Source organism: Tamandua tetradactyla, chromosome 3, assembly GCF_023851605.1.
Source record: "Tamandua tetradactyla isolate mTamTet1 chromosome 3, mTamTet1.pri, whole genome shotgun sequence".
NCBI lineage: Eukaryota > Metazoa > Chordata > Mammalia > Pilosa > Myrmecophagidae > Tamandua > Tamandua tetradactyla.
In genome coordinates, this window is record NC_135329.1 from 130391072 (window position 1) to 130405704 (window position 14633).

A 14633-nucleotide genomic window follows, 5' to 3' on the forward strand; every position below is an offset into this window, starting at 1 on the left:
TGGCATACAAAAAAAGAAAAGAAAAATGATACAAGAAAATAACTACCATGTTGTAAAAAAGTGGCCAAAACCATGTACAGAATGCAGTCCATCGTCTTTTTTTTTTTTTTCTGCTGAAATTTTGTAATTTGAGATAAGCTTAATAGCAGACATTTTGACAAAACCAAAATAAGGGACCACACAAAATCATTCAGTATAGGACATGTGTATATACAGGACATCTGGCAGCACTGTCTTGGAGTGTTGACCTTCTCCATGACATTCCCCTGACCCAGAGAAGCCTTCTCTAACACTGTTAGAGAAGGCTGCTTGTGTGCCCCCTGGATGACCACCACCATGCCCTGGGGCCCTCAGAGGCAGAGAACGTACCTCCTGTTTTCTGTAATTTCTGGACCTGGGGTGAATGTTATTGGTGCCAATGCCTGCCTATCATTTTGTGCCTCTTTGCCATTTGCTTTTCCTACCTATTTCCCTTCCCCTAAGGAAAAATAGTTGGTTCCACATTTGTAAAAGTAATTTTAATAATTAATCATTTTTGAAAATAGTCTTAACTCATTATTGAATTTAACCAAACAAAGGTAGGTGGTTTCTCAGCTAGAGTCTGTCATGTGTTATATTTCGTAGCAAGGTAGAACTGGTCGTTTCCTCTTTGCTAAATTGAAAACAGGCTATAAAAATAATGATAGTTCTTTGAAGCTGAATTTTCAAATTGGGAAGATTGTTGTTCAAAACTTCCCCTTCTGTACAAAATGACCTAGTTGGTTTTGGAAAAGATGAGGTGTGTGTGTGTGTGTGTTTAAATTAGAAAATCTCAGGAAACATAGAAATAGATTAGGAAAAGTACATGATAAACAGTAACCAAACTACAAATGTTTTCACTCCAGATTTACATCATCCCTGGTTATAGATTAGGTGTTTTGGGGGATAGGTATGAAAATGGATTGTCTGACTAACCTTATGTAAGTCACATCTGGAAGAAAACAGTTACAAAGAGTTTGCTCTCTTAAGTTTATTTATGGTGCCCAGAAGATCAAGTTTGCAAAAACCCTTAAAGAGTATTATTAGTATCAGAATCATGAATAAAATGGAAAGTTTTACATATAAATTGGTTGATAATCTTTCTCAGTATTTTATCTCACTAGTTCTTGAATTTTCTGTAAATCCAACTACTTGATTTGAAGAGTTTTGGGCATCCTTTTACTAAAGAGTTTATAAAGATACAGTTCTAGGTTCCATTTGGTAAGGGAATTTATGAGAAGTAATGTTGAAATGCTAGTTATAGTAGGAAAAGAGGTCCACTAGTATAGTTGGTGGTTTTAGATTTGGGCCACTTTTGATCATTAAATAATAATATGTTTGTATTGGTACAAGTAAAATTCAGTAAATGACTTTAGCTGTTTGAATATATGATAGTCATACTGCAAGCATTTTACATTCCTTTTGTGGGATTTATAAATTTACAAACATTTGAAAATTATGTTTGGATTTCTGTTTTGCTGTTTAATAAAAAGCTATTTCAGGGAGAAAAAAGAAATACGTGGAGACTTAATGCCATAGTAGGAGGAGGAACTGGCATGCATAGTATGTGTTAAGGATTGCTTATTTTAGGAGACAGTGCTAGTTCATGGCAGTAATGCTATCTTGGTTTTTTTAATCAGTAAGATTTTCTATATTCTGAGCTTAAAACTTATGAGGATAAACTGTTTTGTGAAGACCTAGTAGAATAAGCTTCACTTGTAATTTGCTTTTTATCAGGTTCTTCGTTAGAGGCTGTAACCACCTGTGAACTCTGTAAAGAAAAGTTGCAACTTAACTTGGAGGATTTTGATATTCATGAACTACATAGAGCTCATGCAAATGAACAAGTTAGTATATTTTGCCTAATTTGGTAAGTGTCTATTCTGTGCTTAAAGGACAACTCTTGGAGAAAAGGTTAAATCATGGTCAGAAATCCTCCATTAAAATAATAGTAATGATAGTAATCTTAACATAATTATCTGTTGTAACTACGGACAGTGTGAGAATTTCTCTTTATTCTTCTTTTAAATTTTTCTAAGTGGAGGTCAAATAATCAAGGTAGATATTCTGACTAAATCTGAATTTAATAATAGCTTGGAGAAATTGTCCCAAAATAGGCATGCCAACCTTATTTCCTCAGAGCTGCCTCAGTTCTGAATGCTTCTCAGTGCTGGAAGATGACTGAACCACTAAACCCTGGATCAATGTATTTTTTATGTAGGAATAATTTTTTATATAGTTTTCTCTGCCTGCCTGACTCATGTTCTCTCTACTATCCTGTTTCCCTTCATCTTCCCCATTCCTACCCTATGCTTCATAAAAAATGTTGAACAACTGTACCTATGAAATTACCGTTATTCCAAGTTCCCATTGCTTGTATTTGTTTCCCTGCAGTCTAGCAATTATTTTTAAAATTTTTGTTTATTAATTAAAAAAAATTACAGAAACACAAACATTCCCAATATGTGATCATTCCATTCTACATATATAGTCAGTAATTCACAATATCATCACATAGCTGCAGATTCATCATCCTGATCATTTCTTAGAACATTTGCATCAATTCAGAAAAAGAAATCTAGCCATTATTTATAAAATGAATAATGTTGAGATTTCCTTATGATAATAGTGAATTTTCAAATGTTTTCCTCTCAAGTCTCAGATATTTATTATATGTATTGGTGACTCCCTCCACCCTAGGAGTTGGTTTGAGCATTGACGTTTTCTGTTGTGGTAGCATATATATATATAAGACAAAATTTGCCATTTTAACCATTTCTCAGTCTACAGTTTTGTGCTACCTTCATGAGCATCTATATTACCAAAACTTTTTCATCATCCCAAACATTGCTGGTTTTTATTTCTGGGAGGTATAAAAATGATTTAATGTTTGTTAGAAAGAAGCACTCAGTGTTTTCTCTTTTTCCCCTACCAGTGGAAAATTGTAGAAAAGAAGATTTTGAAGGATATTATTAGGGGGGGCTATAGAGTCAAATTATCCAAGTGTTGTTAGCATATTTAAATTTTAAAAAGTTACAGTGAAGAGTATGCGTGGAATAATTAAGAAATACTTTTTAATTGAAGGGGTTGTAGATACCCTTTACTTTTTTTGTTTGTTTTTAATGGGGTGAAATTCACATAACATAAAATGAACCATTTTAAAAGAACAGTACAGTGACATTTAGTACATTCATGGTGTTTTACAACCACCAATTCTATTTCAAAAACATTTTTATCACCCAGAAGAAAACCCATTACTCATTAAGAAGTTACTCCCTGTACTCCCCTTCTTTCCACCACTGACAGTCACCGATCTATTCTATCTCTATGGATTTACCTATTCTCAGTATTTCATATAAATGAAATCATATAATATATGACCTTTTATGGATACACTTACTTTTAAAATGCGAAAGTAATGAATACCCTTTGAAAATCTGATAAAAGCTATGGATCCTACTTAAAATAGATACATCAACACAAATTCTGTATTTAATTTTATTTAGAAATCCCTTGAAGATAATCCTTAGATCTTTAGTATTAAGAGTCATTGATCTATTTTATTAAGAGCATGAAACAATAGACTGTTCGTGTAGGCAGAGCTGCAACTTTAATACCAATTATTGTTTTTAAATTGCCCCAAAAAAAGGTCACTTATCTTCACTTCCCAAGGCATCTCTGTGGACAGCTGCTTATTGGTATTTTAAAGAGTGAGGGAAATTGTAGGGAATGTATTTTTTTCTTTTCAAATGAGTAGGTTTCAAAAGCATTGTTTTCTCCTGCCTTTCTTCCTTCTCTAGATGTTCCATTTGGTCCTCTAAAAATGTTTTTTTGTTTTTTCAGTTTAACCAGGAATGATTTTATAGTCCTTGAAGCACTTTAATGATCACAATTTTAAATAATTTAGAAGTGTCAAGAAATATTAGGTGGTGGAGTCACTGAAAAAAAATAAATAAATAACAGTGACACCCCTAGTTAAGCTTCCTGGCTTTAATTTCTTCTGTGTGAATCATGAATTCTAATGGCCTGACAACTGACATCATTTAAGTGATTGAATTAATACCTGTTTATTTTTAATGAATTACTTTCAGATTGTTTAAATATTCAGTAGAACCAGTTGCTGAAGTCGATAATAAAAAGGTATAATACTTAAGATGAGTTAATTACCCTGCAAAAGTGCAACATACACGTAGATAGTTCTTGCTATGTAAAAATCACAGGATTTTTTAAATGACACTCTATTCATGATTTGTATTCATAGCTTCAAAACAACACAGCAATTTTGATCAAAAATTCTGTTTTTAGAAACTACAGACTTTTATGTGAATTAGAGGAACAGTTATTTTATCACCTTTATTTATATTTGTATTTACATGTATTTAAATGCACCAGTATTCAAGTTAATTGTATTACGCAAATACTTGAGATATCAAAGTAGGTTTTAGTTACAGTCCTGTATTGATTTAGCAATAAATAAAATATTTGTAAGGTCATTTGCATAATGAAATCTCTTATGAGCATTATAAAAAAAGAAACAGCATTTATTCTACCACCAAATAATTTAAAATCCTATTTTTTTCATACATCACTATATAAAAGGAGACTACTTGGAAATAACGAGTATGTTTCACACTTATTTGTACTCCTATTGCAGTAGTAGAATTTTAATGAAATGATGAAGGGTAGCTTTTTAATTTCTCGTGTCAATAGATGGCACAGTACCCCTTACTAGGAACCAGGTATGAGTATATTTCCTCTATGTTATCATTATACTGTAGATATTAATGTTGATTCTACTCATTTTTCTTTCTCCATATTTTTCCTTTTCTCTTGTTTGCCTATCAAAGGCTGAATATGAATTTATCAGCTGTGGTCTCTACTTAGTTGTGCTCCTGCACTTGTGTGAACAAAGCTTTTCTGATATGATGGGGAATACAAATGAACCAAGCACACGTGTCCGAGTAAGTAATATTGGAGTGGGGAAAGGGAAGTTGTGATGCAGCAGCTGTTTCTGCCTTGAAAAGCAGATAGTTTTATATGTTCATATCCTGTTTCCTTTAGGGATCTCTCTAAAATGTTTTTTTAAAAATAAAGATATTGTAGATTTAGTAGAAATTGCTGTCTTCCTTACTTCTGAGCAGCCCAAGTTTTCTTCTGAAGATGTTTTAGAGAATGAAAAAGTAATTTTCTAGCTCTTGAAGTTAATTGGAAAATATTTCAGTGGGAAATAGAAGCAGTATTGGAAACACTGAGAAAAACAATTTTTAAATGAAGAATAAATAAAACCTCAGTATTATAGTTTAGAAAACCTGAAATTTAACACCAAAAGCTGAAAGTGTATAGGAAATTAACTTTATGTTTTTTGTTAATAACCTGTAAAGGATTACCAGTGTATGTAGCTTCCATATTACAAAATAAGTTTCCATATCACAAAAAACTAAAGGTATGGGCTATTTGATGTTTAATATGTATGTTATTAGCCTTGATATGCCATTTTGGCTAGATGTTTGTTAGGTTTTTATAATTAACTGGCACTGTTTGCCCCAGTGTGCCAGAGGAAACCTTAGCCATTTTGTATAGTGGACATTAGAGTTTATATATGTCATTATTGTAGCATTGTGAATACTTCTTATTTAGAAATGTTCAACAAATATATTCTTCAAACTGACTTTTATATAAATGTTCACATTGGCTATATAAATTTAGTAGCATTGATGGTGATGTAATGTTTTTATTTTGGAAATCATCAAATAACTATAATTCAAATGCATACTACATTTATACTACATATAAATTGGTAAAACTATTTTCTGCACTTTATCATCATGTGGACATTATTTTGGTGAACCAGCTGACAAATTACTTTATTATCATATAAGAAAAAAGAAAATGGATTCTCAAAGGCTCTCAGAATTTGACCAATGATTTCTTGACTTCTAAGTATTTAGAAATCATGAGTTCCTAATTTTAGCTAAAGCCAAAAAAGATTTAAAAGCAGAGACAAAAAAAATTTCTTACCTATTCAGAATAAATAAACATTTAAAAGCATATAATAAGTTCTTTTAAATTTGTGCCTCTATAAAAGGTACAGACATGATACTGTTGAAATGGAGGTCATTCTTTGTATAAAATTGAATGTGATAATTCTAGAGCTATCAAGTTTAGGCAGGAAAAAAGATTGAATTTGGTTGTTTATGGTTTTTTTTTTTTGTCTGACCACTGAAATTGAATTCATGTGGATCCAGATGGCAGAGATTTTTTTTCTCTGTTTTATAATTTTTTGAAGTGATATATTACACAAGAAGACAAAATACCATGGGGTAAAACTATTTTATTGTATCTGCTCCCAGTTTCAAGAAATGTATTTTATGTAATGAATAATGATTATATAAAGCTTTTTTTTTTTTAATACCCTTACACTTACAATTTTTTGTGTGGGGAGAAAGATGCCTGTTTAAAGACTTTAAGTGATGTTTGACTTTTAAAATAGAAATGAATCTCCTATACTTTAGATCCATTTGCAACATTTAAACTACTGTATTTCTTTCTGCATTGTTTCTAGTTTATTAACCTTGCAAGAACGCTTCAGGCACATATGGAAGATCTCGAAAGTAGGTGGAATTTCCCCTTCCCAGACTTGTTAAATTTACTTTTGCAAATCAAATCCACAGAGCAAAATGTGGAAATATATAAAGTATATACTCTTTCTATGGAGTTAGAGCTTTATTAAAGGTTGAATAGAAGCAAAATGATTGATTTGGGAAATCTGGGTTGGGCAACTGACATTAGTTTTTTTAAGATATTTATTTTAAGGTAAGAAAAGCATGCAATTTTTACCAAATCTTTTTATGTTGCTGTGAATGTTAATTTACTTTTGTTTCAAATAAATTCATTTTTTATCACCTTAATGTTAGTACTTGTGATCAAAAAGAAGAAATAAGTTTAACTGCTAATCAAAACATACTTCTTAATTTGTTTCTCTCTTTTTGATAAGAAATTTTCTCATTATTCTGCTTTGTTAGATAATAAAGATTTCCCTTGGGATTATGTATGATTCTGGGAACACAGGAGAAAGAGTCCTGGTTCTGAGTTCGTAACAGAAGTTATAGTGTTTTGTGTTGTTTTTTTTTTGGTTTTGGTTTTGGTTTTTTGTTTGTTTTGGTCTTTTTGCTTTGTTCAGGTCCCCATGGACTTTACACAGGCTGCCACCTCAGCCAGCAGCTCCAATCTCTTAAAATTGGGTTCCGGTATTAGTACTCTCCATGGGCTCCTATGCAAAGGACTTTAATGCCCAAATCTTTTCAGGCATTACCCTCTTCTCAGGGTTCTTCAACCTCCAGGGTGCTTCATACTATGTGGGCACAGGTATTGATGGCTCTGGAACACTTCCTGGGAATCCAAGATTACCCCATCCATCCTCTACCAACTTTACGTTTTCACCTGAAGCACCAGGCTCCCCATGATCAGACAGACCTCAGTGTTTTTAAATATGCATTTTCCACATGATTTCTCTAATTTTTATATTTGCCTTCACAATCAGTACTTGGAGTGTTATCTATGGTGTGCATAACATTTTTAACTTTAGAAAAAGTGCAGCATCTTTTGAAATAGAGTTGATGAGGACTTAATACTCATAAGCTTTTAATTCCTTGAATTATGTAAAACACGGAATTTTGCCATTAAGGCTAAAGCATTTAAGTTTTAAAGGGATTTGAGGTACAAAACACAATTTAAGTTTTAGATTAGTATTTGCAAATGATGTATAAATGAGTTAGTGGGAATTCCTTTGGTGTAATTTATTTTTACCTTTATACGTCCTTAATACAGATCTCTTATATTGGTTAATATAAAGGTCTTTTTAAATTTTAGCTTATACTTTATAGGATGATGAAAGTAACTTGATGAGAGTACATTTTTCCTAGATTCATCATATCTTTTAAAAGCTAACATTCTTATTTAGGATTTAGCTTCCTACAGTGCCTACTCTCAACTTAGGGAAATACACTCATCCGAGAGTAAATGGTAGGAAAAAGATTCCAACTGAATTTTCCCTCCCATCGAATTACCATATAAAAAACATGAGAAGATCCCTGAAAAGCTGTTTATTGTATTTTTTAGTTCAGTGTTTTTCCCACATACCCCATCATACATTTAACCATAGGGTTTATCTGATCCATGAGCCTAGTATATGTTTGTATTATTTTATTTAAAGAAGATTTAAGAATTCCACAGGATAAATGAATAGACTTTGAAAATATGGAGAACTGAGTTACCATTTGTAGATTTACTTGTAATTTTGCTTAATTTTCTTGTGTTTTGCTTTAAGTTGGTTCCATTTGCTGGGTGCTCTTAAATTTTCCAGTATTAATATAAGAAGGATGTATAGGGGATATGGTTATTAGTTTTTTATTTTGGTAAACTTGCATTTCTTTTACATGTAAATGTTTTATGAAATAAATAATTTTATGCTTAATTATGTCTTTCCTAAAGACATTCTTTCTATTAACTCTCAAGAGCTACTAATGCTGATTCTTTAAGTTGAGGTCATAAATGTTGCTTGAAGTTGAAGTCATAAATGTTGCATAAGTGATCAGTTTCTGACAGTGCAGATAAGTAAATAGGGGATAATCTTAACCTAAAAATTTTTTTAACTGACTCCAATTTTAATTAAGATTCTGTCTATATGAAACTATTACTAAATAAAGCCTATTTTCAAATTTTATAGACATAACATTGGTTTGAATTGCAAGAATGCCCGTAATCTCTTCTGTGTACATTTTTTTTCCATTTTCATCAGATATGTCAAACACACAGTGGTAAATAAGTCAAATTCTTCTCAGGTGTGTGAGAGCACGTGCCTTAAATTGACTTTTTCTGGCATATATATCATTAGCTTCTATGGACACAAATTGATTTCAGCAACTTTTTAAAAGACACCCTTGAACCACATTTTTAAGCATTTTCATTTTTATAAAGATTGTATATTATATACCATTACAAAAATTATATACCATTACAAAAAGATTGTGGAGATGAGGGTATTGTGGGTTAGCATCACCCACAGTGAAACCACTGTAACACCATCATGATAAGTTATCACTTTATTTATACTAAATTGGGATTTTTATTTTAAAGTCATTGCTGTTCTGGCTTCATATTTACATCTCCCATTCTCATCCCCCTTGAAATCATTCTTGATCATCCTGTTTTCTTTCAACAGCTTCAGAGGATGATTCCGAAGAAGATGGAGACCATAACAGAACATTTGATATTGCCTAACTTCATATAAGAAAAATGGATTATCTGTGAACATGTGTTTATTAAAACTGGCAAATAAGTATCAGTTATGTGGGGGAATGTCTACTGAATACATTGATGATCCATATATAATGAATATATATATACAAATGTATGCATGTATATATATATTCGTTCTCAAGTGTTACTGAATAAAATTCTACTGGACCTATTAACATGGCCAGTGAATCTGATGTTTATAAACTGGTAATCAAAAGTATTTTTCTTGGGCGGGCCACGGTGGCTCAGCAGGTAAAAGTGCTTGCCTGCCATGCCCGAGGACCTGGGTTTGTTTCCCGGTGCCTGCCCATGTTAAAAAAAAAAAAAAAAAAGTATTTTTCTTTTAGGTGATTGGCAAGTGTTACCCTTGTTTTAAATGTCTAAGCAATGTCCACCACCAACCCTCTGTGTCCTGATTACTGTAGTCATATTTATAAAAACAACAAAAAAGTTTGCATTTTACTCTTTTGCTGATGAAAAAAGTGGGACAAAGTATGCTTTCAAAATAAAATGCCAGACAGCATCTGATTATTTTTCCTTTGAAAATGCTTTAAGTTGCAGTATCATTTTGATAATTATTGGCTTCCAGTGTTTAAAAAAGATGAATGGGGAGAAGGTTCTGAAGAACATTACATTAGGTTTCCAAATTTATTTTGAATTCTGAATTCACTAGCAATAAAATCTAATTTTAAAACCATATATAAATATAAAATGAATATAAATGGTGGATGACTTTTGTATTAATTTGCAAAATCAGATTATATATTTGATAGACTGTAGGCTATAGATATTCCTTTTAGGAATATTACAGGTATAAATTCTTTCAGAGTTGCCAGCAAAATGCCATTTGGATAAAAAAAAGTATTGCAATCTCACATTAATGAAATATATTTTTAAACCCCATATTGCAGGTTTAAAACACTGGTTTTCAATGTGTTTTTTAGTGTTGTCACTTTGTAGATAAATAAGATATAAATAACCTGTTTCAATCCTGGTCATTTTGAACTCTTTCTGGATAATTCTGAGCATTTATTTGATGACTTAATATTTTTCCACTACCGTTGGAGAACAAATGAACATTAACCTACTCACCATGAATAGGTTTACATTGTGGTCATGATTTGTGTATATTTGTATTTTTCTTCTATGAGAACCCTTAGGATATACTAGAACACCTTCAGGTGGTTTCAGGTTGAAGTCTATGTCATGATGATAAACTACTTTTTCAAATCCTAAATTGAAACTATGTATTACAACAACAAATATGAATGAACAGGTTGCCAACTCTTAGTTTGTTGGTCTTATGTAAAACTTTGGCTCAAAATAAAGTGCATACTGATTGATTTATGTTAGTTTGAAATGTTTCCTTTTAAACTGGTGTTCAAAAAAGACTTCAAACTGGATAGCCAAAGACTTCATTAAAATTTCAAATTTTCATTTCATGCAAAAATACTGATGTTTTTAAACATATCTGCTGCTTACCTCTTTCCTGTTATCCTTGCGTTGCCTTATTTAAAATACAAAATTGAAGAATGCCATTTTAACATCAATTGTGTAGCACCTTAGGAATGCTTTGAAACATTTATACATTTAATCGACTTCATTGTCCTCCTCCAAATCTTTAACTTCTAATTAAATGGTTAGAAAACATTCAATTGCACATTTTCATTATAGTTTTCTTATATTAAATGCTGAATGACAGTCACACAGAGACAATGACTTGAACCTTATAGTATTATAATTCCTTAGTACCACTTAGTATTTAAATATTATCTTTAGATTCTGATTTACAGTGTAAATGTGACATTCAAAGAAGGAATGAGGGAAGAGTCTTTCATTAGTTACTAATTTTAAACATCGAACAAAAACAGAAAACATTTCTTAGCACAGTGATGAAAATTCTGAAGATGGCATAATGTTCTAGATAATTTCTCAACATATGAACTATATTATCATTTTTTAGAACTAAGATATGAAAGAAATTTCTGTATTCTGAATGTAAGCAAGCCTAGCCTCCCTATGTTTGTGTTAATACAGTCTGAAGTGATCAGATATTTGTTGACCACTGAATGGATGCAAGGGCATATTATAGATATTCTAATACATAAAATTAAGATGTAACTTTTCATCACCAGGGACCTCTAGACAGGTTTTTAAAAATGAAAAACTAAGTTTATTAAAACAGCTGTTCTTGAATGCTGTTTTTGCCATTAGGTAGAAATAGTCAAAATGTACAGGTAAGAAAATTAATTTTATGGGAGTTGAACAGAGTAGATTTTTGGAGTAGCACTGTTCAGTAAAACATGGCAGTAGTGCAAGGTTTCTGTCCTCTGCACTGTCCTCTGTTCCAGTATGGTAGCCCTAATCACATGTGAATATTGAGCAGTTGAATTGTGACTAGTGTAATTGAGGAAATGAATATTAAATTATGTTTTACTTGGGTAGTGACTAATGTATTTGGCACTGTAGGTTCTAGAGTTGATCTGAGAAAGGTTTAGAAAGTGGTAAGATGGGTCTTAGTGCTTGAAGGGCTGGTAAAATTTGGAGAGGAAAAACAGAAAGGCATTATAGACTGATGTTCAATATTACTATACTGGTGATAGCCTGTCGATGATAATAACACATCTCAATCCTCCATAAAATCAGAAAAATTTCAAGCTCTTAAAGAGCAAAAGAGCATACTTGTGTTTCTTGTGCATGTAATATGGCTAGTGTAACACTTGCTTTTTTTGTGCTATAGAGCAACACAGTATGGTCATCTGTTATCACTTCGTTGTTATACAGTCTTCATTAACAGTAGTGCCGTTAATTGGGTGAGGGGCTGTGTTTGATTGACAGTGGCAAGTGGAAGATGGGACAAGCCAGGATTTTGTTACAGTTGGTCAAGTTAGAGAGATGATTGTGGATCTCCTATAAGAAAATTTGTTATTCTCCATAAATAAAAATGAGGTTGAGTATGAGAGAAAAATTAACTTTCCTTCACTTTAAAATTTATAAATATTGTATATGTTATTTTCTCTGCAGCCTGTTTTGTAACATTACTTTTTAGCTGTAAAGTGCTAAAGAATATCACTTGTTTCATCTTTCTTCTGTTTTCATTTTTTACCCCCAAAATCACCTTTCACCTTTATCTTAAAATGTACGATGAATATGCTGAAAGCTTAAGAGCATCATTACTACAGTAATGCCTAGTGATTTTCTTCAGTCTTTGCTGATTCAGTTTTATAAGCTTATAAATGGTTGGGAAGCATGAGATTCCTTGGATATAAAAAGTTATGGTGTCAGCAAGAAATTCCTTAAAGAGACACTGTAAGTGTCTCATTGCCAGTCTTTCATGTCTTCCTGGACACTGCTTTTCTTTGTCCTCAAATTTATAAAACTTTACTGAAATTTTAATAATTTATAAACAGTGCTAGGTAATTTTGTGGTCCAAAATGGTGTATCTAAAATTAATGAGAGTTTTTAGAATGAAAGTGATGAATTTATCTCAGAGTAATTGCATGCGAAGAAAACAATGTTACTGAAATAAGGAAATACAGTATAAAAATTATAATTTTCAATTTTAAGTTTCATAGTAAAATCTTGCACATGAATCATACTTTGCATGCTAATCTGAGAATAACAAAAATTTAGTCAAACTGAGCAGCATATTCATTTTCTTCTGCAACTACCAAGACACAGTCGTCATTATAAGGTGATTGAGGTGCAGTCGAAAAAACTGTGGTGAAGCCGGAATCTGAATTTCTTTTGTACAGGAACCAAAGCATTGCTCCCAAAACTGTCAAAATTACTGTGATAGTGATCACCAAAGCTGATATTAAAATGTGATTGTCTGAAAAAGAAAAGACAACATATGGGAGAATAAGGCTACACACGTTGTAAGTATTGCAGTTTGGGGAGCACAACCCTAGTTTATAAATATTTCTCTATTGAGATATTTTCACACGGATGAGAAAAACACATTGGATTTATACATTAACTACTGTTAATAATTATATTTCTTAGTTTATAAAACAGACTTCAAAACTTCAAGTAAATTTCTCAATTCTTTCCTGTTCCCTTGCACTTAGAATGCCCATTACCCTTAGCAAGGATACCCCACAAATCTGTTGCTATTCCTTACCATCTTACCTATTCAAAATTCTGTTATCTTTTCATAAGAATTTAGATTACAAATCCAGGAAATTTAAATTAAGGAATCCTGTATAGAAGTTAGAAGAAAAACTTTTTTTTTTTAAGAGAGGTAGGTTAATACAAAACACGCAGAAAATACAAAGGTCCCGAAGGTCCCCTGTTATTAACACCTTGCATTAGTGTGGTACATTGATGAAAGGATCTTATAATTATTATAATGCATTGTTCACACTAGGGTTCATCATGTATTAAACAGTCCTCTGGTTTCCCCCCATCACCCTAAACAGAAATCCTATACTAATTAAGCATTAACTTGCCATTCCCTACTCCCACCCCTGATAACGTGTTTTATAGTTTCTGACTCTTTAATTTGCTTATTGTAATTATTTTATATCATTAAGGCCATACGGTATTTGTCCTTTTGGGTCTAGCTTACTTTACTCAACATGTCATCTGGGTTCATCCTTGTCACATATATCAGAACTTCATTGATTTTTTAGGGTTCAATAGTACTCCACTGTATGAATATACCACATATTCATTCTTTGATTGATGTACACTTAAGTTGCTTTCATCTTTGGGCAGTTGTGAATACTGTCACTGAACATAAGTGTCCGTGTATCTATTCGAGTCCCCACTTTAAATCTTTTGGATATATACCTAGAAGTTGGGTTTCCAGGTCATGTGGAAATTCTCTACTTAAAAGTTTTAAGGAACCACCCAACTGTCTTCCACAGTGGGTGCACCATTTTGCATTCCTACCAAACAACAAATGTTCTTTTTTCTCCACATCCTTTCCAACACTGGACTTTTTCCATTTGTTTAATAATGGATAGCGATTCCAGTGGATATGGAAGAGATCTCTTGGTTTTAATTTGCATTTCCCTAATGGGTACTGTTGAGTATCTTTTGATGAGTTTTTTGCCCAGTTATATGTGTTCTTTGAAGAACTGTTCATGTCTTTTGCCCATTTTGTAATTATGTGGTTTGTCTTTTGGTTGTTGAGTTGGATGGCTACTTTATATATACTCTGGATATTAAATCCTTAGCGTAAATATGGTCTCCAAATATTTTTTACTTTTCATTATGAAGTCTTTCACTATGCAAAAGTATTTAATTTTGATGAAGTACCATGTATCCTTTTTTATACTTTTGTTGCTTGTGCTTTGTGTCTAAAGTTTAAT

The 14633-nt window shown here is 32.0% G+C and overlaps 2 protein-coding genes across 7 annotated transcripts in view; one reads left to right on the top strand and one right to left on the bottom strand.

Moving 5' to 3' along the window:
• MARCHF7 (membrane associated ring-CH-type finger 7) overlaps positions 1 to 10658 on the top strand; it is a 69101-nt gene extending 58443 nt beyond the window's left edge. For 3 of the 6 annotated variants that reach the window (XM_077153973.1, XM_077153970.1, XM_077153969.1), the window contains exons 7-10: positions 1756 to 1865; positions 4866 to 4979; positions 6581 to 6629; positions 9239 to 10658. In XM_077153973.1, coding sequence (XP_077010088.1) covers positions 1756 to 1865; positions 4866 to 4979; positions 6581 to 6629; positions 9239 to 9297 — 332 coding nt within the window. In that variant the 3' untranslated portion in view covers positions 9298 to 10658. Of the gene's footprint in view, positions 1 to 1755; positions 1889 to 4865; positions 4980 to 6580; positions 6630 to 9238 lie in introns of those variants that run through there. The other 3 variants (XR_013172786.1, XR_013172785.1, XM_077153971.1) reach the window with 3 other exon arrangements.
• Positions 8968 to 14633, bottom strand: part of LY75 (lymphocyte antigen 75) — a 212563-nt gene continuing 206897 nt past the window's right edge. Inside the window, exon 39 of the mRNA XM_077153968.1 lies at positions 8968 to 13147. Coding sequence (XP_077010083.1) covers positions 12945 to 13147 — 203 coding nt within the window. The 3' untranslated portion in view covers positions 8968 to 12944. The remainder of the gene's footprint in view (positions 13148 to 14633) is intronic.